The following is a 23,090-nucleotide window of genomic DNA, read 5'->3' on the forward strand; positions in this document are numbered from 1 at the left end:
TGACAGGCTACTCAATTTAGAGCTTATTGAATGACTTTGGCTTTAATGTATTTCTAAGGGTTAGAAGGCCTTTTATGTCTGCAGGACTCTCCTTAGTCTTTGTTTGTTCCCTTTTCCATTGTAACCCACAAACCCCCTTCTATTTTTGAAGAAGTTGGCTTTTAAAAGGACTTTTGCCCTGCAGCAGGGGTCGGCAAACTACGGGCCTATTGGCCAGATCTGGCTACCACTTGTTTTAGTAGTTTTATTGGAATGTAGCCATGCCCATTTGTTTATGTAATACTTATGGATACTTTTGTACTATAAAGGCAGAATTGAGTAGTGGTACAGAGACTATCTGTCCCACAGGCCTAATATATTTTCTTTGTGGCACTTAATAGAAAAAATTTGCTGATCCCTCCCCTGTAGGATACTTGATTATTAGGAATGGGAAGATTCCCAGGTGATTTGCCTCAATTGTTGCAGACACCCGAGCTCCCAGACATTTTACTTGATGGAACGAAGGCCTTCTCCTGGATCTTACATATCTCTATTTTATATGCCATCCCTAGGGCAGTGACACAGCTTACCTATCTTGGATTCTGCCTGTGATAAAGCAAAGACTTCCTCAACTCTGATAATTAAACCATCTTTCATATTACCACCTTCATTGTCTTTGTCCACGTCAGCTGCTGGGCAGACTGCTAAGAAGTCTACTTCTCATGGGGTTGCTACTTAGTCATTCTGCCTTGTGCTTGTTGCTGTTGACAGTTGAACTTGCCATTGTGATAGAGATTTTCAGGCTGCATGGAAGAGAGGCGATCAGATCATCTCACATGATGGGTCGTGAATACAAGACTGTGTGAGGAAATAAGGAAATTGGAAGCTGTCAGCAGTCACACAGCTAGGCCACATGACACTGGAACATTATTTATTACTTTTCAGAATTCAACATTAACTATAGAAGGCCAATGGAAGTTCTCTGTCTCTCATTTAGAGCTCCCCAAGAGACTTGATCATGTCAGTTAATCTTTATGCAATTTGGCATACCCTTAGTAGCATTTTTATTTGAGTCATCTAATGGCTGACGATTTCTCTTATGCCCATGCTAAATGTGTTTGTTTTTGCTTGGGGTCCAGTCAGTTGGGGGCCTGGAAAGTATGGTCAAATTACATAAAACATGGCAAATTATGATCAAGGAGTCACTTGTGGTTGTGTTTTTATAAGGGGCTGTGGGAATGGCAAGAACTTAAGATTGTCTTCAAATTCTATTGTAGTAAAGCCATCTTTCATCTTTTCTTACAGGATCTTGTTTAGTAAAGCTATTTTTTTTTTTCTGTAGGAAAGAGGGAAGCATTAGAGCTAGATTTCTATCTCTCTGTTCTAGGAATTCCTTGCTTATGTCCAGAGAGTAGGACAGCCACATATGGCATCTACCAATTCTCACATGCCGCTTGGACAGTTGTCAGAGGGAACTTTCTTTAGCAGAAAAGCATTGTTAGCAATAGCTGAATGTTGTATAAACAAAGATCTGTTTTGGAGATCTCAAAGCTCAGTTTTCCTGGTTTATTCAGGAACCAGGGTCTTAAACTGGGAATATGAATTTATGTTTTGCCATGCATGTATGTCTGTATAAGTAAGTATGTGTAACTATTACCTCTCTATAGGTACTTGCTGCTAATGGGCAATCTCTTCTCCTTCTCTCCCTCTCTCCCTCCCTCCCCCTCTCTCCCCTCCCCCCTCCCCCCCTCTCCTCTTCTCCCCCTCTCCCCCTCTCCCCTTCTCCCCCTCCCCCTCTCCTCTTCTCCCCCTCTCCCCCTCTCTCCCTCTCCCCCTCTCCCCCTCTCCCCTTCTCCCTCTCTCCCTCTCTCCCTCTCTCCTTCTCTCCCTCTCTCCCTCTCTCCCTTTCTCTCTCTCTCCCTCTCTCCCTCTCTCCCTCTGCCTCCCTTCCTCCCAGAGAAAGAAGCCCTAGACAAATAGACTGAGGGACTTTCTAGAGACAGGGATTTCTGTTTTTATCTTATGATAAAGGTAATAAAATAATTTCAGTCAGTAGAGAAGGGTATATTTTATGGTCTGATACTGGAGGGATCCTAGATTTTCCTCTTTGACAGCGCATCTCCCTAGATGAAAGGTGATGAAGTATACCGATTAAAAGAATGGTTTATTTCCCAGGTTCACAAATTACTGGCTGTGATTCTGGGCTACGCCCTTTGTTTTTCCATGCTTCAATTATCTCATCTGTAAAATGAGGGTAATAATCATACCTACCTCAGAGTCGTGAGGACTGAATGAGTAAATAAATATAAGATACTTACAGCAGTGCTTAGTAGATAATAAATCCTGCCTAAATGTTATTTATTTTTATTATTATTATCATCTTTTCTGATACCTGATCAAGATCTTATTCAGCATACAATAATTTCTTCAATCCTTTTTCCATTCAGAATAATGTATTCCTTTGTCCTTCCTGGTAGCATGTGCATTTTAATAGGGGGCACTGTGAAGTTACAGCTAACTCAGATGAATTACTCTAATGGAGAGAATTTCTAGTATTCCACAGAATGGTGGGGAAAATTATTTGGGGTACCTTATGCCAAGAGGTTGAAGAATTAGGGAAATCACATGTTTAGGGACTATCTACAGAGATAGAAACTTCAATGTGTCTCACCTTCCCTCCATTTCTAGCTCCAAATTTTCTTAAGTCATGAAGTTCTAGGGTCTGTACTGCTTCCTATGGAAGCCTGAGCCAGCGCTGTAGCTTTCTCCCTTTGTCTCATAACCATGTCAACCAGTGGTTGGGCAGCTAATTTACTAGCTGCCCACCTTAACAGATTCAAGAACAAGGGGGAAAGAGTACAGAAATGAGATGGTTCCGAATAGAAGTTAATGTGGACCTGAGGAAAGCTAAGAAGGATGACCAGGTGCTGAAAAGGAGAAATATAAACTCTTTTCTTAATGATGCTTCTTCTCTACTGCAAGAAAACCGCAATAACCAGGGCACTGTAATTTGGTCTGTTGATGACATTGTCCAAGGCACATATAGCAACAATTTGCAAAGCCAGCTTCAAGCTACTCAAGCAGCTAGGAAACTGCTTTCGAGGTTAAAAATACCCCCTCCCCCCACCCAGACAACACAATCGGCGCTGGTTTGATTCCAAAATTTGTGTTCTTGGGCAGAACTCATTGTAGTCCTATTCAGTTTGAATCTGCTTGGATGCTCACTAACAGTGTCTTCCAAGACATCTGAGCAGATCGAGGCTGTGGTAGATAGTGGTGCTGTCCCAGCATTCCTTTCTCTGTTGGCATCTCCCCAGGCTCACATCAGTGAACGAATTGTGTGGAAACATTGAAGGTGGTAATTCAGTTTGCAAGACTGTATCAAGTATGGTGCAGTTGATCTGCTGTTGGCTTGTCTTGCATTTCCTAATATCTTACCTGGACACTTTCAAACCTTTGTTGCAACAAGAATCCTGCACACCCATAAGATACTTTTGAGCAAATTCTTCCTGCTTTAGTATGTTACCTGCATTATGATGATCCAGAAGTATTAGCAGGAAACTGCTGGGCTATTTCCTATCTTATTGATGGTCCAAATGAACAAATTGAAATGCTCATGAAAATAGTTGTGCCCCAACTTGTGAAGCTTCTAGGAGCTACTGAATTCCCAATTGTGACTGCTGTGCTAAGAGCCATAGAAGAGATTGTCATTGAGACAGACGAACAGATTCAAGTTGTAATAGATGTGGGGGCACTAGCCATCTTTCCCAGCTTGCTCATTAACCCCAAAACTACTATTCGTAAGGAAACTACATGGACTGTCAAGCATCACATCTGGCCACCAGAGCTAGATATAGCAAGTTGTGAATATGGACTTGTTCCATTCCTTGTTGGCATTCTCTCTAAGGCAGACTTTAAGGAAGCTATATAGGCATGACCAACTGTAAAAGTGGTGGAACAGTTGAACAGATTGTATACCTCGTTCATTGTGGCATAATAGACTGTTGATGAATCTTTGAACTGTGAAAGATACCAAAATTATTCTGGTTATTCTAGATGCCATTTTAAATGTCTTTCAGGCTGCTGAGAAACTAGATGAAACTGAGAAACTTAGTATACTGATTGAAGAATACGGAGATTTGGACAAAATTAAAGCTCTACAAAACCATGAAAATGAGTCTGTATACAAAGCTTCATTATGCTTAATTAGGAAGTATTTCCCTTTAGAGAAAGAAGGTGAAAATGTACCTGAAACTACATCTGAAGGCTAAACATTCTAAGTGCTGGGTGGCACTTTTTATAAGAAGACTGTACTTGAACAGTTTCCAAACTGTATATACTGTATGAAGCTTCTCCTCTCAATGGGTTTCTTATTTCTATGTGGAATTTCTTATCTTTAAGTGTCTTATAAATAAAGATTAAATTATTTCTTTTCTTTTTTTTTTTTTACTTCAGGGAAAAAAAAGAAGCTATCAGGTAGGAGTTCAGGGGAGGCCCAGGCTTTGTTACAGTTGTAATAGAGGAAGATGGTACATGACTTCATACAGACCTAGGGACTGCCCTGGAAATCCCAGAAGTAAGGATTGGAATGCATCTTCGTGCAAGATGAGGGGAAAGCTGGCTTTCATTGGTCGATAAAGTTCCTTGGCATTTATTCAAGGGAGTTAAAAAGTTATGTCCACACAAAAATTTGTGCTTGAAATGTTTATAGCAGCTTTACTCATAATTGCCAAACCTTGGAAACAACCAAGATGTCCCTCAATAGGTGAATAAACTGGTACATTTAGACAGGGGAATGTTATTCAGTACTAAAAAGACATAGAGAAATCTTAAATACATATTACTAAGTGAAAGGAAGCCAATCTGAAAAGGCTACTGTATGATTTCAACTATATGAATCACTGGAAAAGACAAAACTATTGAGCAATAAGAAGATCAGTGGTTGCCAGGGGTTTGGGGAGAGTGAGGGAGCGATGACTAGATAGAGTACAGGAGATTTTTAGGGCAGTGAAATTATTCTGTTTGATACTGTAATGGTGGATACATGTCATTATACATGTGTCAAAATTTATAGTAAAGTACAAATAATGAACTCTCATGTGAACTATGGACTTTAGTTAATAATAGTATATCAATATTGGCTCATCAGTTGTAATAAATGTACCACAGTAATGCAAGATGTTAATAATAGAGGAAACTGAGGAGGGGAGAGGGGACTGAGGGAGTATGTGGGGACTCTATTTTTTCTGCTCAATTTTCCTATAAACCTGAAACTTATTTAAAATTGTTTGTGTAACTGTGGCTGAGTGTGTATGGATAAAAAAGGGAAGTTACATCTATGACAACTCATATGTTCATGGTATATGATAAAAAGCAAATCATAGGTTGGTGTGTGTTGTATGTGTATATTTCAGTGAAAACAAAAACATCCGTTTACATATGGAAATGGGGGTATGAAAGGACATATTTGGTACCTGAAGGGTTCTTGTTGGGTACTGCAATGAGTAGGCTTGGGGGTGAGGTAAGGGAGGGAAGGCTGGCTTTTTCTTCATGCATTATTGTATTTTTTCATTTGGTACAAAAAAGTGAGCATTCTTTGTGATATGAAAAATGGCAAAGAAAGAAAAAAATGTAATAGTGTCTGTCCCTAATAAGGCTTCAAATTCTGGTCATGGCAGTGTGGGTAAAATTTGGGGATGAGATTATAATTCTCTTCACATACAAATGAAAAGGTTAATGGAGTAAAAAGACTCCAGAAATGATTAACAAATAACAAATGGCAGTAGGATCAGATTTTATTGTCTTTGGCCAAAGCCATAACAAAATATTACTGAAACCGCTATTCAGAAATACTGAAAAGGAGACTCAGTAAAGTTTCTCTCAGTGTAAATCAAAACAACAGGAAGTAAGGAAACCTTGGAAAACAATTTTAAATTGTAGGAGAATAGCTTTGTGTTCAACAGATATGATTTGCTTTTCCTGGTAACTGCAGAGGTATTTTGTTAGTGGCAGAATATCATTGGTTCAGAGTAAGAGGTTTGTTTACAAGTACTACCTATGGGACTTCCGTTTACTAGAAAATTAGAGAGTGATGATAATAATAACTCTCAGATATATTGTGAGGTTTAAATGAGTTGATAACATTTCAGGTGGTAAGAGAGCCTAACAAAATACTTGCTTAGTAAATGTTACTAGCTATATGGATCTAAAACTCTGGTTTTGAGTAAAACATTTCTAATGGGTTATTTCTCTGCCTGGGCATTAATGGAAGTATATTATGCTGTTTTCCAGAAACAAGGTTTATTATATAAAGGTCTGATTGTAGTGTGTTGCAAAAAAGGTGCTTTTCCTTTATTTCCAGTAGATGGTGTCTAAGCCTCTTGGATCCCTGCTTTATGTAATGCCTTAAAGTACCTGTGGTAGTTCTTATGTGCAGATCCCATACTTAGATGTGCTGGTGTGCAGTTTGGATGTTTTTTTTAATTGAATTTTAGATGTTCATCTTATTGTTTCAAGGGGAGTGATCTGGGGACGTCTCTTACTCTGCCATGTTTTCCATTGAAATGCAGCTCATAGCACTGGTCACCCACTGGGAATTGAAATTTAGCTTATAGGGCTTGCCATTTTTGCTGCAATTGGAAAGGCCATTCACAATGATGGCCACCTAGCTGTGAACACTTGGTCCTGAATCACTTGGAGCTGAGCTTGGGAGCAAGCTAATAACAGTGCCCTGGGCAGTCTGCAGATTGGGTGAGGCAGGGTCTCAGGGAGACAGTGGCAGTCAGATCAATACAGCCTCTGTCTTACTGCGAATTTGGTAGCTGTTGTGAGTTCCCGCATAAGACCCAGGTCACAGCTGTCTGAGACTGGCCCACAGGCCCTCAATATCTGCCCAAGTTTATGTTGGCAGCAGCTATCTGCCTGACCTTATCTCTGAAATGGGACTCACATTGATGGCCGCTATTGCTGGTATTAGAAACATTGCTCACAGCAATGGCTGCCGCACTGTGAACACTTCACCCTGAATCACTCATGGCAGTCTGCAGGTTAGGCAGGGTAGGCCGATCCCTTCCAACCAGCATCTCCTAATGGCTCTGTGGGAGGGATCTGCACAATCAAGCTGGCGTGGTCTATAGGGGGGCTGGACTAAGGCACAATGGTGGCTGCCTTTTGAGCCCTCTTTCTGACTCCAGGTAATGGAGACTTTTTCAGAATGAATCCCACGCGAGCCTTAGACCCACCGCCGATGTCCCCGGTCAGTTTCTGCAGGTCAGAAAAACCTTTGTGTGGGTCCTTGAAAGGAATGTCTAGGGGCTCAGTTGCCTTCCCTCTCACCCAGACAGACAGAATCCCCCCTAGTTTCTACAGTCAGAGTTATTGGAATCTCCTCTTCCCTGGGCTGGGGCACTGGGCTGGGAAGCCCAGATGTGAGCATGATGCCCCTCTCCTTCAGGAGAGCTTCTGCAGCCTTGCTCTCCCTCCCGGTGATCCTCCACCACCTGTGGGTGCAGGTCCAGCCTGATTCAGGACTTTGCCCCTCCTACTGGCTATGGTGTGACTCCTTTATATTATCAGATGTAGGTGTTATGATTGGCTGGACTTCAGGTGATTGTCCACGTGGATGATTTTATAATTTACTAGTAATTTCAGTACGTTCCTGGGAGCAGACGAACCCTGTGTTTACCTAGTCTGCTATCATCCCCCTCTCCGGAAACTTATTTCTTTTCTACATTTTTTCATATTTTTGATCTTTTTAAAGAAGTCTCTTGTAATACTGGTTTAGCGGCAATGAACTCCTTTAGCTTTTTCTTGTGTGGGAAACACTCTGTCCTTCAATTCTAAATGATAGCCTTGCTGGGTAGAGTGAATTTGGTTGTAGGTCTTTGTTTTTCATGATTTGCATGATTTTGACCTGCAAAGTTTCCATTAGGAAATCAGCTGATAGTCTTATGGGAGCTCCCTCGTATATAACTAATTGCTTTTTTTCATGCTACTTCTAAGATTCTCTCTTCTTTAACATTCGGCATTTTAATTATGTGTCCTCATGTGAGCTTGTTTGGAACCCTCTTTGCTTCCTGGACTTGTATGTCTATTATTTTTGCTAGGTTTGGGAAGTTTTCAGTCAATATTTCTTCAAATAGGTTTTTAAGCCCTAGTTCTTTCTCTTATCTTGGTACCTCTATGATGCAAATGCTTGATATTGTCCCAGAGGGCGCTTAAACTACCCTCATTAAAAAAAATTTTTTTTTTCTTATTTCTGTTTGATTGGGTGTTTTTTGCCACCTTGTCTTCCAGATTGCTGATTCAGTCCTCTGCCTCTTCTAATCTGATATTGATTCCTTTTAATGAATTCTTCATTTCAGTTATTCTTTATTTCTGATGGGTTCCTTTTTATGTTTTCTTTTTCTTTGTTCAAGTTCTCACTGAGTTCATCTATTCTTCATTGAGTATTCTTACAACCAGAGTTTTGAACTCTATATGTGGTAGAGTCCTTGTCCCCATTTCATTTCGTTCTTTTTCTAGAGTTTTATCCTGTTCTTTCATTTAGGACATGTGTCTTTGTCTCTTCATCTTGGCTGACCTCCTGTGTTAGTTTCTATATATTAGGTAGATACGCTGTCTTCTGTTCTTGGCAGAGTGGCCTCATGTAATCGGTGTCCTGTGGGACCCAGTGGCGCAGTCTTTCTGGTCACCTGAGTTGGGTGCTCCAGGGGTGTCCCTCGTGTGTGTCCTCCTATTGTAGTTAAGCCTTGATTGCTATTGGCCCATCTCTTGGTGGGGTTGATCCTCAGGCTTACTGGCTATGAGGGCCAACCATGACAACAGTGGACAAACTGTTGTGTAGGGGCCGACCCCTTGGAGTGGGAGTCACTTTAGTGGGGACTGGTGCCAACCAAGCCCACCCTTTGGTGTGTCATGTGTGGAGCTGGTCGAGTGGTGCTCTGGTGTAGTGTGAAGCTGGCCACTGGGTATGTTCTAAAGCCTCTTGGGAGGGGCTCTGGCACAGGCCGAGTTCAGCTACTGCTTGTATCAGACTTGGGACTGCCTGGTAGAAGCTACAAAGTGATCTGTGGTTGATTGCCACTTTTACTGGGCTGTGAATTGAGCCTGGCTGCCACTTGTGCCAGACTTGGGAACCTTTGGTGGACATCATGCTATATCCTGAGGCCAGTCACTACTTATGCTGGCTTTGTGGCTTCTTAGTTACAGCTACATTCTAAGCCAAGACTTGCTGCCACTTATGCCAGGCTTGGGGCCACCTAATGGGAGTTACAATGCAAGTTGAGACCAGTTACCACTTGTGTAGGGCTTGGGGCCACTTATTAGAAGATACAGAGCATGCCGAAGCCAGATGCTGCTTGTCTGGGGTTTGTGGACCTTTGAGAGAATTTTAGGAAAGTCTGCAGTGTGAGCTGAAGCTGGCCACTTCCGTGGAAAAGCCCCTGGATTTGGCTTGGCTATGAGTTGGATGGGGTGGAGTCTCAGGTAATCACCAGGGCAGGGTGAACTACATTAGCCAGGTTAATGGAGAGCACAGATTTGGTGCCTGCCTTCATTGGGCTGGCTGATTGGAAGGAGAGTTTGTGACAAAGGCACAATGGCATATGCCAACACTTATGTCCCCATAGAGAAATGCCCTTACTGACCCATGCCACTCCATGACTAGCACATGCCCTGAAGCTAGTCAGTTTAGTTCCTCCTCATATGTCCCTGATATGTTTCAAGCTGCTGCCTCTGCATTGAATCCCAGAGCAGGTGAGTTTGTGAGCAAGTGAGTCCATGCGCATGCCCCCAAGAGGATCACCTAGGTCTCCAGAAGCCCTCTGTTTCACTAGGATGCAGTCTCTGCTGTTTTTCACAGCCAGATGATATGAGAATTCCTCTTCCTGGCACTGGTGGCCTGGGGGAACCCAGTATAGGGCTGTGACCCCTCACTCCTCATAGATAATCTCTGCAGTTGAGATATCTCTCTCAATTCTTAAAAGCCAGATTGTGGGTGTAGGACTTGCCCCTTTTGCATCTCAGTCTCAGCATGGCTGCTTCTTTATATCTTTAGTTACAGGACTTCTGTTCAGCTATTCTTCATGTGGTTCTCCATGATAGTTCTGTAATTTAATTATAATTTTAATGTGGTCTTGGGAGGAGGCAAGAACAGCATTTACCTACTCCACCATCTTGATGGGAAGTACACAGCTTTCAATAGGGGAATATGAGCTACTCATTTGTATTAAAAAAATAATTATAATTATGGAGGAGAGGAATCGGGAAAGATGGTGGAATAGAAAGCACCAGAAGTTTGTCTCCCCACCGAGACAAAAATCGCACTGGCAGAATCTGTTTGATATGACTGTTTTGACACTCTGGAGTTTATTGAAGGCTTGTAACTTCCAGAGGAAGACTTGGCGGATAAATTGCAGTTAGTTGTGGTCAATTTCAGCTCTTAGCAGCCACCCATTCTCTATTCCCAGCCACATGCCTGGTAGCTATGCATTGGTCCTGAAGCCTCTTTCATGCAGCCTGCAAGAATCAGGGTGGCCAAAAAGGACCCTGTCTTCCAAATGACAGGCATCTGTACTTTGATTCCTAGTTACAGATTCCGATGACAGAGATGCAGAGATTGACAGCCATATTGCTGCACCTTCTTCATTGTTGCAAGTCCCTCCCCATTCAGCTGAAGTGACTACTAGGGGGTTTAAAGGGCCAGCACCCCTTCTCCCCATCACCCACCAGACACACTTTATTTTTCTCTTTTTCTCCTTTTGGGAGCTGGATGTTAAAGACTAGGACATTCAAAAACAACTAGATACATAGAGAAAATTAGAAAGTAATTGTACATGCCCAATGAAAGGTTCAGACAAGACCCAAGAACACCTTAGGTTTATACCCCAGGATGATACTTAGCACAGAGATAGCTTACAACAATCAAAAACAAATAAAATAATAAGAAACAGCATACCCTGGGCAAAGGAGATAATCTAATTTACAGAGTAACTACATTATTAAATTCAAATGTTCAGTTTTCAACCAAAAATCCCAAGGCATACAAAGAAACATGAAAGTATGGTCCATTGAAAGGAAAAAAATTAACCAACAGAAACTGTCCCTGAAAAAGACCTCTTAACCAAGAAAGAGGCTTAAGTTAAAAGAGAATAAAAAGTATTTACATGAGGCCAGAGATTGCAACTGGGAGACACAGATTCAGGTAGCAACTTGCAGTGTACTCCAGGGAGAACAAAGAAAGGCAGGCTTTATAAAGGACTGTAGGAGATCAGAAGGAGAGGTTTCCTCCTTAGAATTGTCTCGGGCTGGCCTCATCCATTAACTTAAGATCACAGCTCCTCTCAAGGTGGCCCTCGCCTCATGATTTTGGTGATCCCTTTTTTCCCTTGTTCATTTGGGCCCAGAGGTGGTGAATTTCCAGTTACTGTTTCCAGATTACTGCACTATCCCTTGTGGTTTTCCTGCTCCCCACCCACCCCTTTGTAAATAGTCTTTTTATTTAACTGAACTTGAGTTATTCTGAGTGTACCATCTGCTTCTGCTCAGACCCTAATTGATACAGTGCCACAAAAATTTATTTCAACAGGATTGCAAAATAAATATGCTTCATCAGAAATGTGATGTATTAAGTGTTTTCTCACAGTTCACTTCATTTAATTTTTACAGTAAACATCATCCAGATTTTATTGATGAGGAAAAAGGAAACACAGCATGTGACTAATAGGTTACACAGCTAATAAGTTGCAATGCTGATATTCATAGGACCCTAGGCCTGATACAGAATGCAGTGTGCTTTCTGTTGTATTTTTCTTTACATATTTTTATTAAATAAACTTTAAATTTTTTGAGATGACCACAAACTTATGGACAAGGTGGAAGTAGAGTCTAAAAAAATTTTTTTTCCTGAACTATATGCAAATTGCCAGCCTGATATCCAATTGCCCCCAATACCTGAGTGGACATTTCCTTATAGAGAAGGACATTCTCTAACATAACCACAATGCAGCCTTCAAAATTGGAACATTAAATTGTTATATTACTATCATCTAATCTTAGACTTCATCCAAGTTTTTCTACCTATCCCAGTCCTTTATAGAAAAAATATATGGTTCAGAATCACTTGTTGCATTTATTTGTCTTATGTCTAGTCTGATTTCATCTGGAATAATTCTTCAGTTTTTTCTTGTATTCATGATGTTGACACTTCAGAAATTACAGACCATTTATTTTGTAGAATGTTCCTGAATTTGGTTGTCGCATATCGCCTCATGATTAGATTCAGATTGTGCGTCTTTGATAGGAATATCACAGAATTCACTTTGATTACTTGATTAAGGTGGCATCTGTGAGGCTTCTCCATTGTAAAGTTATTCTCTTTTGTGATTAATATTTTGTTGAGAAGTACTTTGAAACTATACAAATACTCTATTCCTTATCAAACTTTCAAATTATTTACTTATTTCTATCTGTACTGACTCATGGTTTCCCATTTTATTCAATGGATTACAGTCTGTTATTGTTTATTATGATGCTCAAATTGTTCCTATTAGTGGAAGATATTTAGAAGCCAAGATTGAGATGCTAGGTGTGATAATCGCTATTGAGGTATCACTGTTCTCAGTCCTCTCAGTATAGTTAGACAAAACTAGGGAATATTTAAATACTTGCATATGCATACAGTTACATCTTATCTATTGCTATACCTATTTATATGGAAACCCACGAGTTCTCACTGATTCCGATCTAACATTATACAGTTCAAAGAAGAGAGTTTGAGGAGAGAAGTTTAGTGCTGGATGGAGTAAATTAAAAATAACCCAGCCAGCTTACCAAATTTGTTTCAGGACCATGGTGCTTAAGGAAAAATGAGTTCACAGAATTTTGGAAACTAAGGGCTTAGAAATGGTAAAGTGTGGCTCTTTTTTTTTTCTTTGTACTCCATACCACTGGGAAGCACTGACCTGGAGTTGCTACTGATATTTTTTAACGGGAGATTTTGGTTTCATGCATCTCGTGTTGGTATGAGAATAAGAAAATTGTTGATAGTTACAAATAATTCTGTCAGTTATGAACCTCTAAAATTATAATTATGAAAACAACAGAAATGAATAACATGCATAAGTGTTTTACTTATATAGGAATGAAAAGCAGCACACAAGAGCTTTCTACTCTGTATAGCAACCATATAAAATTTGTATATTTTCAAAAAGATGAAAAATACAATGAAAATCTGTTGTGTTCAATAATGGCATTTAGGAAGTTCTTTAAATTTTTTATTCTTTTGAGATGTTGACTATATTCTTACTGATTTGGAAGTACAGATTATATATTGTGATATTAAATTACGATAAATCTACATTGTAGATGATTAATAGTTTTAGAGAAGACAGAAGAAAATGAGATAGAAACGTTTGCATACTTCAGCCTTTACTTTTTTTTTTTTTTTTTTTTTGCTACCTAAAGCAATATAATGAGTCCACTTGGATAAAGACTGAATGAGTCTAAATGCCTCCTAGTTCTTTAGTCATGACAGTAGCTGTAGGACCAGAAGAATTTTAAGTGGGGACGCTTTGGGAGATTCTTTAGGCCTATGTCATGGTTTAGAAAATTGCAGGCCTATATCTTCCTCTTCCCTTCTTAGGAGCTCATGGATCAAATAGCTTTGGCAGGGATAGGGGTTTGAGAAGAGGGCTAGTATATAAAACCCAAGCAGAAGCTTTTAGAAAGACCCTGTTTTATCTGGCCACAGAGTAATTTTCATTTTAGGAAGCGATAGTCTCATACCATTAAAAGGTTATGTAATGAGAATGGGCTATTGCCACTACCAGTGGGCCCCTTTCATTGAGGCTAAGAATATATAGCTGCTGATGTTTATCCTTTTTGTAACCATACTTTCTTGTTCAAATAAAAGTAACTTGAATGAAGGGATGGGGCAGAGTGATTTGTGTGGCTGTTTCTGGGGTTACTTGCCTGGATATTTGTTGTTCCTGAAGTGGGAGATCTTTAGTCCTAAACATGAACTTTCCAAGGTTGACAGCCAGGTATTAAGAGATGGCAAGTGGAGGGCCAACGGTTTTTCAGAGGGAGCAAAGTAACCTAGCTGTTCTGTTGTTTCATCCTGAACTCTGACTTCCCAAAGGACTGAAATGACAAGGATACATTTTAGATTTTGTGGTGATACTGTCCTTGGGTCACCCTCACTGAAGAGAAAAAGCCTTTACCTGGGGATATTATTTAAGAAAGGGACTGCTCTCAAAGCATGCTTAAGACAGATCAAGTGACAACTCTGCTAGGAAGGTTTCTCTAACTACCCCAGCCCACAGTCATTTACCCTTCTCCAAATATATTTACACCTACCCTTCACTCATACTTTACTATGTACCGATATTGAATCTTTTATTAAGTTTAGAATCTTTCTCTTCAACTATATAGTGAGCTCATTATAGATCAGGACAATATTTTAAGTGTCTTTCAAATCTCTCACGGTGCCCTGAGCAGTGCTAGGTTCTTGTTAGGAATTTAATAAATACTTGCTCCCTGAGGTGAAGAGAAATCTATTTCTGGGACATGCCTGTCTCTAGACTGATTTCATTCAGAATATGATTCTTCTCTCACTCCGTTGGGTATGGCATGGGTTTCAGTTGACCTTGTTCATGTTTACCCGCATTTCAAATGTTCCATTGTAGTTCCTTTCTCCTCCTCTTTCTTGGGAACTGTTTAAACAATTTCCATGGTACACATTGCATGGGTACATATAAATATGAATAAATATGGGAAATAAATCTCTCTGTAATTCACAGTATAAAATGGAGACGCCAAATAGGAAATGTAGTTTCGTCTGTTGAAGTCAAATATAGACTGTTGCCTGTTTTCTCTAGAGAAATTGGTTACAGAAGACCAAGGACATTACTTGGTCCATACTTGGCGTGGGCCCAAAATGATGTCAGTCTACCCCTAGCCAGGCTTACAGTGGAAATGGACTGTCTGTAAACACTCAAAGATGATAACCTGCAGTGGGAAAGAGGGACTAACTCAGAATTTACTTGACATTTATAAAGAGTGGACAGTATTTACTGACACCTCGTGCGGTTATTTTGGCAAAGCTGACACAGATGAGGCTTTCCTTCCCTTCCCTAGACACTGCACCTTGGGTAAGCTAATGCCAAGTGGTCAGGAAGCCTGGGCTGTGGCTTAGACAGATTTGGTTACCTGATGGGTGGGGCTAAAGTATGCTTCCCCACTTGGGAAATTAAATTTTTTAAATAAAATGAAAAATATTAAGTTATGTATTAATGTAGGGAAAAGTGTACATCTTAATATCATAAATAATTATAACAAGTGAAAAAAACAACTAGGCTCAGTATAGTATCCTCATTATGTTCAATTACTGCTCTTAATTACTATATTTACATTAGAATTTAAGAAAGACCTGGAAGGGACATTGGATGTTATCTAGGAATAGAACAAAAGTCTGAAAGAGTAAGTTATACACCAAAATTTTAACAATTTAAATAGAGTAATTATTTTTATTTGCATTTTGTGTTTTTTTCTATTTTTGACATATTTATATAAAACATTATAAGACTAATTCTCACAGTGAATACTCAAATACCGATTCTTGTCAGTAAAGATGATATTACTGTATTAACAGTTTTACTAAAAGAGAAAAATTTTTTCTAGTGTAATCCTTTTAATTTAACAATGGAGTTGTAGACCAAGAGAGATAAGTAATATTTAAAATCCATTTAAGCAGAATGCATCATAGACTGTAAAGGCATTTTCTTATAAATATTTCTTTAGGTGAATAACAAAACACTACTGAAGAATTTCTTTTCTATGTGAAAATCTTAGTTTATGATAGTAATTTTATTTCACAACAAATGTATGGGTCAAAAAAGACAAATTTCCAGTTATAAAATGAGTAAGTCATGGACATATAATAGACAGCATGGTGACTATAGTTAATAATACTGTACTGCATATTTGAAAGTAGCTAGGAGGGTGGATATTGAAAGTTCTCATTATGTGGAAAAAGTTTTTAGTTGTATGGTGATGGATGTTAACTGGACTTATTTATTGTGATGATTATTTTGCAACATATGCAAATATTGGATCATTATGTCGTATCCCTAACATAATGTTATGTCAGTTATACCTCAATTTTTTAAAAAAGGAAGCTAGAAGAAAAAGAAGCCTTTCTGTGGGAAAGTATTAAGGGCTGAGAACTTCATGTATTTTGTTGGATAGATTACCTGTCTCTCAAGTGACATGATTTTCTTATTTATAAAAGGAAAAGGATAATTGCTTGGCCTTAGCAAAATCCTCAAGGTATGAAGAAAGAGTTTTAATTATTATTTTACTTAAATTTAATGGTTTCTGTAATTTTTTGGAAATAAATTTTTAATAGGATAGAAAGTAGAAGTTGTTCAAAAGATATCTGTGTGAAGTTGGGACTTATTAACTACGGTATCTGTATTCAAGTATCTAGTTTCCAAAATAAGCACATAGTTCCCTTTAAAATATATGAGACTACCACAGAGCAAGATAACTCTTTTGAGCAGTTCTTATATAGAAAAATGGAAATGATAATATGTAATAACAGTAAAAATTTGCATTTATTTAGTGCTTACTTTGTGCCAGACATTGTTCTAAAGACTGTACATGTATTTACATGATTAACCCTAACCCTATGAGTTTAAGGTACTTTTAAAATCTCCATTTCACAGCTGAGGAAACTGAGATAAGGTTACTTACCCAAAGAGCTAGGCTTTGAACCTAGAAAGTTCCCAAGCCTATGTTCTTAACCAGTACACTATAAGTATAGCTGTTTAAAAAAAAATTTTTTTTTAATTACATTTGATTTCTCTTCCTTTAAAGAGAAATCATTCTAAGCTCTTTCTCCAAATTTAAGCCCCCGTGAAGTTATATATTTTACGTAAATATTCTCCTTCAACTAGTGGACCCTGAACCTTACTTTTCTATACTGCCACCACAAGTTTGGAGAGAAAATGGGTCAGTGGAACCACAAAGAGTACCAACCTTACTTCAGTGTCTCTATGTGATGAGAAGTGTAAATAAGTCAACTCTGGGTTACTTGAGGTTTTCCTGAGTAACTACCAGCATTAGTGAAAACATATGTTTGAATGATTTCTAGCAGTTGAAATGTCCCTCTTCTCACTGATTGAACAGTTTCTGAGACCTATATTTGAAATCAATATTTATTTCATTGTTTTGAACTCTTATCTTAAATTGAAGTCACAGATTTTTTTGTTGTTATGAGTCTATGTGGGGTTTAGAGGACGTAATATATAATAGAACTACAGGACTATTAAAAACAAGCAAGCAAAAAAATCTCAGTGAAAAGTTCCTTTAGGAAAATACAGGGCAGCCATTATTTTTGGACCTTAAACAGTCATCATGAAATCTCCAGTGACATAGTTGATCCTAGCAGTTTTCAAGAAGAGTTTGTCAATAATGTTTCTAATATTTGGAAAGCCCATCCCTTAAGATATATCTTGTTGATTTTATTTTTTAAAAATAGACTTTATTTGTTAGAGCAATTTTAGGTTCCTCAAAAAGCTGAGCACAAAGTACAGGGAGATCCCATATATACCTTCTGCTCTCCAGCTATCAACATCTCATACAGAGTGGTCCATGTATTACAATCGATGAACCTACATTAATTGAGACATCATTATCACCCAACATCCATAGTTTACATTAGGGTTCATTCTTGATTTTGTACATTATATGGGTTGGACAAATGTATAACAACATGTATACAAGATTATAGTATCATATAGAATAGTTTGACTGCCCTAAAAATCCTCTGTGTTCCATCTATCATCCGACCCCTGCCAATCAATGATCATTTTACACTCTCCATAGTTTGTTTTCCATAAAATCATATAGTAGATCATACAGTATATAGCTTTTTCAAATTGGCTTCTCTCACTTAGTAATACGCATTAAGTTTCCTCCATATTTTTTCAAGGCTTGATAGACCATTTCTTTTCAGCACTGAATATTCCAGTGTCTAGATGTACCACCACCTATTTATCCATTAACTTAATGAAGGACATCTTGGCAGCTTCCCATTATGGCAATTGGAATAAAGTTGCTATAAACATTTGTCTACAAGTTTTTGTGTGGACATAAGTTTTCAACTCCTTTGAATAAATACAAAGGAGTGTGATTACTTGATTGTAAGACTGTATCTAGTTTTGTAAAAACTGCCAATCTCTCTTTCAAAATGACTGTTCCCTTCCCACAAGCAATGCATGAGAGTTCCTGTTGCTTCATATCCATGTCAATATTTGGTAGTGTCATTGTGTTGGATTTTGGTCATTCTAATAAGTGTGTGGTGGTATCTCCTTGTTTTAATTTGCATTCTCAGTGACATATGATGTTGAACATCTTTTCATATGCTTGTTTACTATGTATATATCTTCTTTGGTAACACATCTGTCCAGATCTTTCATGCATGTTTTAATCAGGTGAATTATTTTCTTTGTTGCATTTTAAGAATTCTTTGTGTATTTCGGATAGTATTCTTTTATCAGATGTCTTTTGCAAATATTTTCTCTCAGTGTGTAGCTTGTCTTCTCATTCTTTTGAGAACTTTTTAAAAAATTCTAATTCCTAGATTCAGTTGCCCTGAGGCAATGTATATTGGTAGATCTTTCTGTTTTGGCTTGAGATATTGGGAGTCTCCATACAACAGATTGCAGTGGTCTGTCCCATATCTAGTACTTAAAAATGCTGGAAGTGCTATATTACGCATAGTTAATTTGTGTATTTAATGCTTTCAGCTACTTTTACTCCAGAAAAAAGTCAAACTGCTTATCTCTCCTCCTGAATTGGACTCTATAGATTAGACTGGCTTTTGGTGACTTATTTTAGCTTTATAACTGTTCTTAGTATTTACATTGAGCTGTTTCCATCTCCTTCATTATATTATCATGGCGAGAGTGGACTCTGGTGTCATCTGGCCCTGTTGTACTCTATCTAAGGCTGTGCTTTTCCCTGGAACTTATGATGAGCTAAGCCTCACACTTCTTTAAGAACAGTAGCGTCGTCTTAACATTTCCACCCGTTTCCAGGTTTGGAGCCTACTGGTTTTGCCTATTGACATCTTTTACTCTTGAGTAAAAATGGTATCTTCAAAGATGTTTTTCATAAAACCTCTGGGTGAGTATTTGAATTTGGATAAAGACATGGACAAAGTAACATTCTGTTGTTTTCCTTTATAATCTGCTGAGCTCACTCTGCTCAGCTGTGTGTGAGCAGTGGGAAGAAGTAACATTTGGATAGATGTGGCCTTGCTCTGTCTGTGCCTCTGTTCTTACTTCCTGCTGGAGCATTAACTTGCTAGAAAGGTGGAACATCTAACTAGTAAATGGATGACAGCCAACTCAAGTGGTCTGACAAAGAGCAATGACCCCTCCTCTTCAGTCCTTGGGAATTTAACCCAGACAAATGTCAGGAGCCAAGAAAACCCTGCCAGATTTTCAGCTTTGCTAACATAGACGTGAGTGAATGGAGAGAGAGAGAAATACAGAGCTGGGAAGGAGATTGGGCAGGAGGGGTGGGAATGGTTCAATACCCCATCTTTCACTATTCCCCAGATTCTTTTAGCCCTGTGTCTGAATATTAGAAGCATTGGGGGGGGGGGGGAGAAGACAAAACGAAATATAAATAGTTCACTGGCCAAGAAGCATAGCTGCAGCTGCTAAAACACAGAACCAGGTAGTGTGGTCTTGAGTCAGCAACTCCTGTCTTTGTCCCTATTGCCCATAGTTACGTGTATTAGCGCACTTAATCTTTATAATGAACCTGTAATATAGATATAAAATATCTACTTTACAGCTGAAGAAACTGAGGCTTAAAAAGTTTAAGTAACTTGTTCAAGATCACCCAGCTATGAAAGGTGACAGCTACATTCCAATTTGGAAATTTATCAGGTAGTTCACAGAATTGAACCAAGAGGTGAAAAATGGGTAGGACACCATGGGACCCTACCTAGCAGGGAAGCCAGGCAAAACCTGATTTGGTCACCACGCTTGGCACTTGGCACTTGTACCATGCTCAAGATGTAGTGCTATTGGACTCAATGCTACCCATTAAGAATTTACCAGTCATTTTGTTTTTAGGTCATTCTTTCCAAATCCAAGTGGGAGCACCTCCTTGGTGGGCCTTATTTCACAGGTTAGTGTTCTAGCTGCCAGGAGATGGAGAGGAGTATCTTGCTTGTCTGACTTCTGCCATGGAGAGTTGGGCCCTTCTTCCACCAAGACTGACACAATCAGAGATTCCCCCCAAATAGGGAGAGTATTTGGATGCTGAGCAACAATAATACAAAGGATAGATGTCCACTATACGGCCATGGGGTGCAGATGTCCATGTGGCATTCTGCTGAGGACCGGTAGACCTGGGAAACTTTGCCTTCCCTATGAGCCAGACTGTTTTTTTCCAGAGACCAGGGTCTGCCTAACAGAGTCCAATAGGACTTGCTTGCATTACACAGAATATTGTACAGGGGTTTTCACATGAGGACCTCTGGCTGTTTCTGATTCACTAAAACTGACTACCACAGAGATGAGTGACCAGCAGAACCAGTCAGCTATTAGGATCAATCTGAGGACAGAGCATATAAAAAAGAGACCCATAGGGAAAACACCTCCCTAACTTTAAGGCTTAACATCCTCACGGTGGTGTCTTGAGACCCTGAATTTGTAAATATTCTGGGCAATGTTTCATTGTAGCTTTGTCTGATTAACCATACAAAACACTTTCTTGGAATTAGAAGGAAAAAGAATGTGCATGGTCTTTCTTCACTGTTTGCTTGCATGTGTTTGCCTTTTGCCTTTAAATTAAGGACCATGTCAATTTTGTACCATATCAATTTTAGCACCTAGCATTGTGCCCAGCATACAGTAAGCACTTTAAAAAGTATCTGAATGAATTTTTCTTAGTAATCTTTTTTCTGAAACTTAGCTGATTCTTGTGAAACGGTAGAGAACTTATAGTCATATATGTTTGAAACATTTTGTAATATTTTTAGATTAAACAATAATTCTAAATTTGCTTTGGGAAGAAGGACCACAGTGACATGCTCTCTACTTTTGTTGTTACAGATATTCCAGGATTTGGGGACTGAGGTCCTGTCTGGAGCTGCCAAAGGCTATAACATATGCCTTTTTGCGTATGGGCAGACAGGCTCCGGGAAGACATACACCATGCTGGGGACCCCAGTGAGTATTGGCATTGGAATGAGGTATCTTCCTAATGCCACAGCAAGCCTGAATCTTGCATTGTCCTTGCCACTGGGAGAACGTGAGTTTCATAGACAGTCACCTTTTAACAAGATTTAATGGGCCCTCTTCTATATTAAGAATGGGTTTCTCAGCACTTTAATTGAAAGGTAAACTTTGAAAATTAGCCCCATTTTTTAATGCTGATGAACCTTAGAATTTTATGACTCCCTTTGATGAAGCAGACCTGTTGTCAGTCCTTCTGAATTTCTCATACCATTTACTGAATCTTATGTGCTGGCTAGGACTTTGCTGACATGAGGATATGTATCTTAGACCTGAGTGTTAGAAAGAAGCAGGAAATTCAGCTACTGTGATGGGAGCTTTCAAAAGTACGTAGGACTTATGAGAGCCTTTTTTTTTTTTTTAATCATGGAAATTAGAAGGGTAGAATTCCCTAAAAATACCTCTTTGTTTTAGACTTAAAAGTCCCTTAGTGAGATGAACTCCAGGGGCAGGTGACAACACTACACAGAGACATTCTCTGAGACATTGTACCTCCTGAAAAATTGTTCCTACTGCCTTGAGCTTAGCTGATTGTTTACTACATCCATATTAATGTGATTTTATATATTTGAAATTAAAAGAAGAAAATGCATTAAACTAGGGATATAAAGCTTTTAACCTGAGTATAAGTTAGCACAGGGTCCAAGATGAAAAGAGAAGGCACTTCTCTCTAATTTTTTTTTTTTTTTATCACCCATATGCTCTAGTCCTCTGTGTGTGTAGGGATAGGAGAAAGGTTCCGGGAGGGACCACAGTTGTAAAACTGGTTTATCCAAGAAAGATGTAACCTTCTTTGCAAAAAAGCAGGTATCTGGGTTTGCTAGCCTCTTCTGTCTTCCTTCTTGTGGATATAATCTGCCTCTCAACTGGTACATTCCTCCCATGACTATCTCTTGAGAGCACTGGCAAATCAAGTCTTCTGCATACTGCTGGTGAAACTCCGTAAAGTGAAGAGGCTACACAAGGAGCCCATGAGCCTATTCCCCTGCTAAGGATGGTTCCTGGGTGTTGGGGGAGAGCATCACCGTGAGTGCATAGTAATGCTTTCCTTTCTTCTGTTCTCCAGGCCTCTGTTGGGCTGACGCCACGGATATGTGAGGTATAGACTCTCTTTTGACTGGATTCTGTCAAAGTAGGTTTCCTTTGTACACTCCCTTCAATGAAATTCCAACCCTCTGGTTTGTGCAGGGTCTCTTCCTCAGGGAGGAAGACTATGCCCCACTGCCTTCTTCCTGTAGGATAAAAGTAAGGTAAGAACCTCTTAGGCTCTGGGGCCTAAAATGTTCTTATTTCCACTCCAAATTCTAGTATATTCAGCTGTCCTCCAGAGGAATGGAGAAAAGTCACAGCAAAAGTATCTTGTAGTACAGGGAGATGAGAAACATACTTGGGTTTTGGGGTTGTAGAAAACTTAAATTTTTATCCTCAGGCTTAACAAGCAATTATCTCTTTTGTACCAGCTTGCCCTAGCTGTCTGTTTCCTTTCCTTTACTCTCTGTACAGTTTTATACTAGCTTTTAGAATTTTTTCTCCAGACCCCCACTGTGTTATTCTCCAGGTTAGTCATTCCCAAACTCTAGTTTCCAGACTAGTTTTAACCAGTCTATAATGGAAAAGTTGACAAAAGATTACCAATTGCCATTAATTCTCTGTATTCTTTTTTTTTTTTTTTGGTGTTCAGTGTCCTTTTTAAAAAGAAAAATTAAGATTTAATTCTTACACCTTAAAATTCATGCTTTTAAAGTATACAGTTTAGTGATGTCTCCTGATAGTTACAAGATTGTCCAGCCA

At 39.1% G+C, this 23,090-nt stretch overlaps 1 protein-coding gene and 1 pseudogene across 5 annotated transcripts in view; both read left to right on the forward strand.

Moving 5' to 3' along the window:
* The window catches only part of STARD9 (StAR related lipid transfer domain containing 9), a 102,693-nt gene that overhangs the window by 29,631 nt on the left and 49,972 nt on the right, over positions 1-23,090 (forward strand). For 3 of the 5 annotated variants that reach the window (XM_016144935.2, XM_016144938.2, XM_016144939.2), the window contains exons 4-6: positions 21,117-21,233; positions 22,366-22,398; positions 22,488-22,549. In XM_016144935.2, coding sequence (XP_016000421.2) covers positions 21,117-21,233; positions 22,366-22,398; positions 22,488-22,549 — 212 coding nt within the window. Of the gene's footprint in view, positions 1-8,223; positions 15,132-20,132; positions 20,188-21,116; positions 21,234-22,365; positions 22,399-22,487; positions 22,550-23,090 lie in introns of those variants that run through there. The other 2 variants (XM_016144936.2, XM_016144937.2) reach the window with 2 other exon arrangements.
* Positions 1,878-4,407, forward strand: LOC107510937 (annotated as a pseudogene).

The sequence above is a fragment of the Rousettus aegyptiacus genome, unplaced genomic scaffold (genome assembly GCF_014176215.1).
Source record: "Rousettus aegyptiacus isolate mRouAeg1 unplaced genomic scaffold, mRouAeg1.p scaffold_m13_p_3, whole genome shotgun sequence".
NCBI classification, from domain to species: Eukaryota; Metazoa; Chordata; class Mammalia; order Chiroptera; family Pteropodidae; genus Rousettus; species Rousettus aegyptiacus.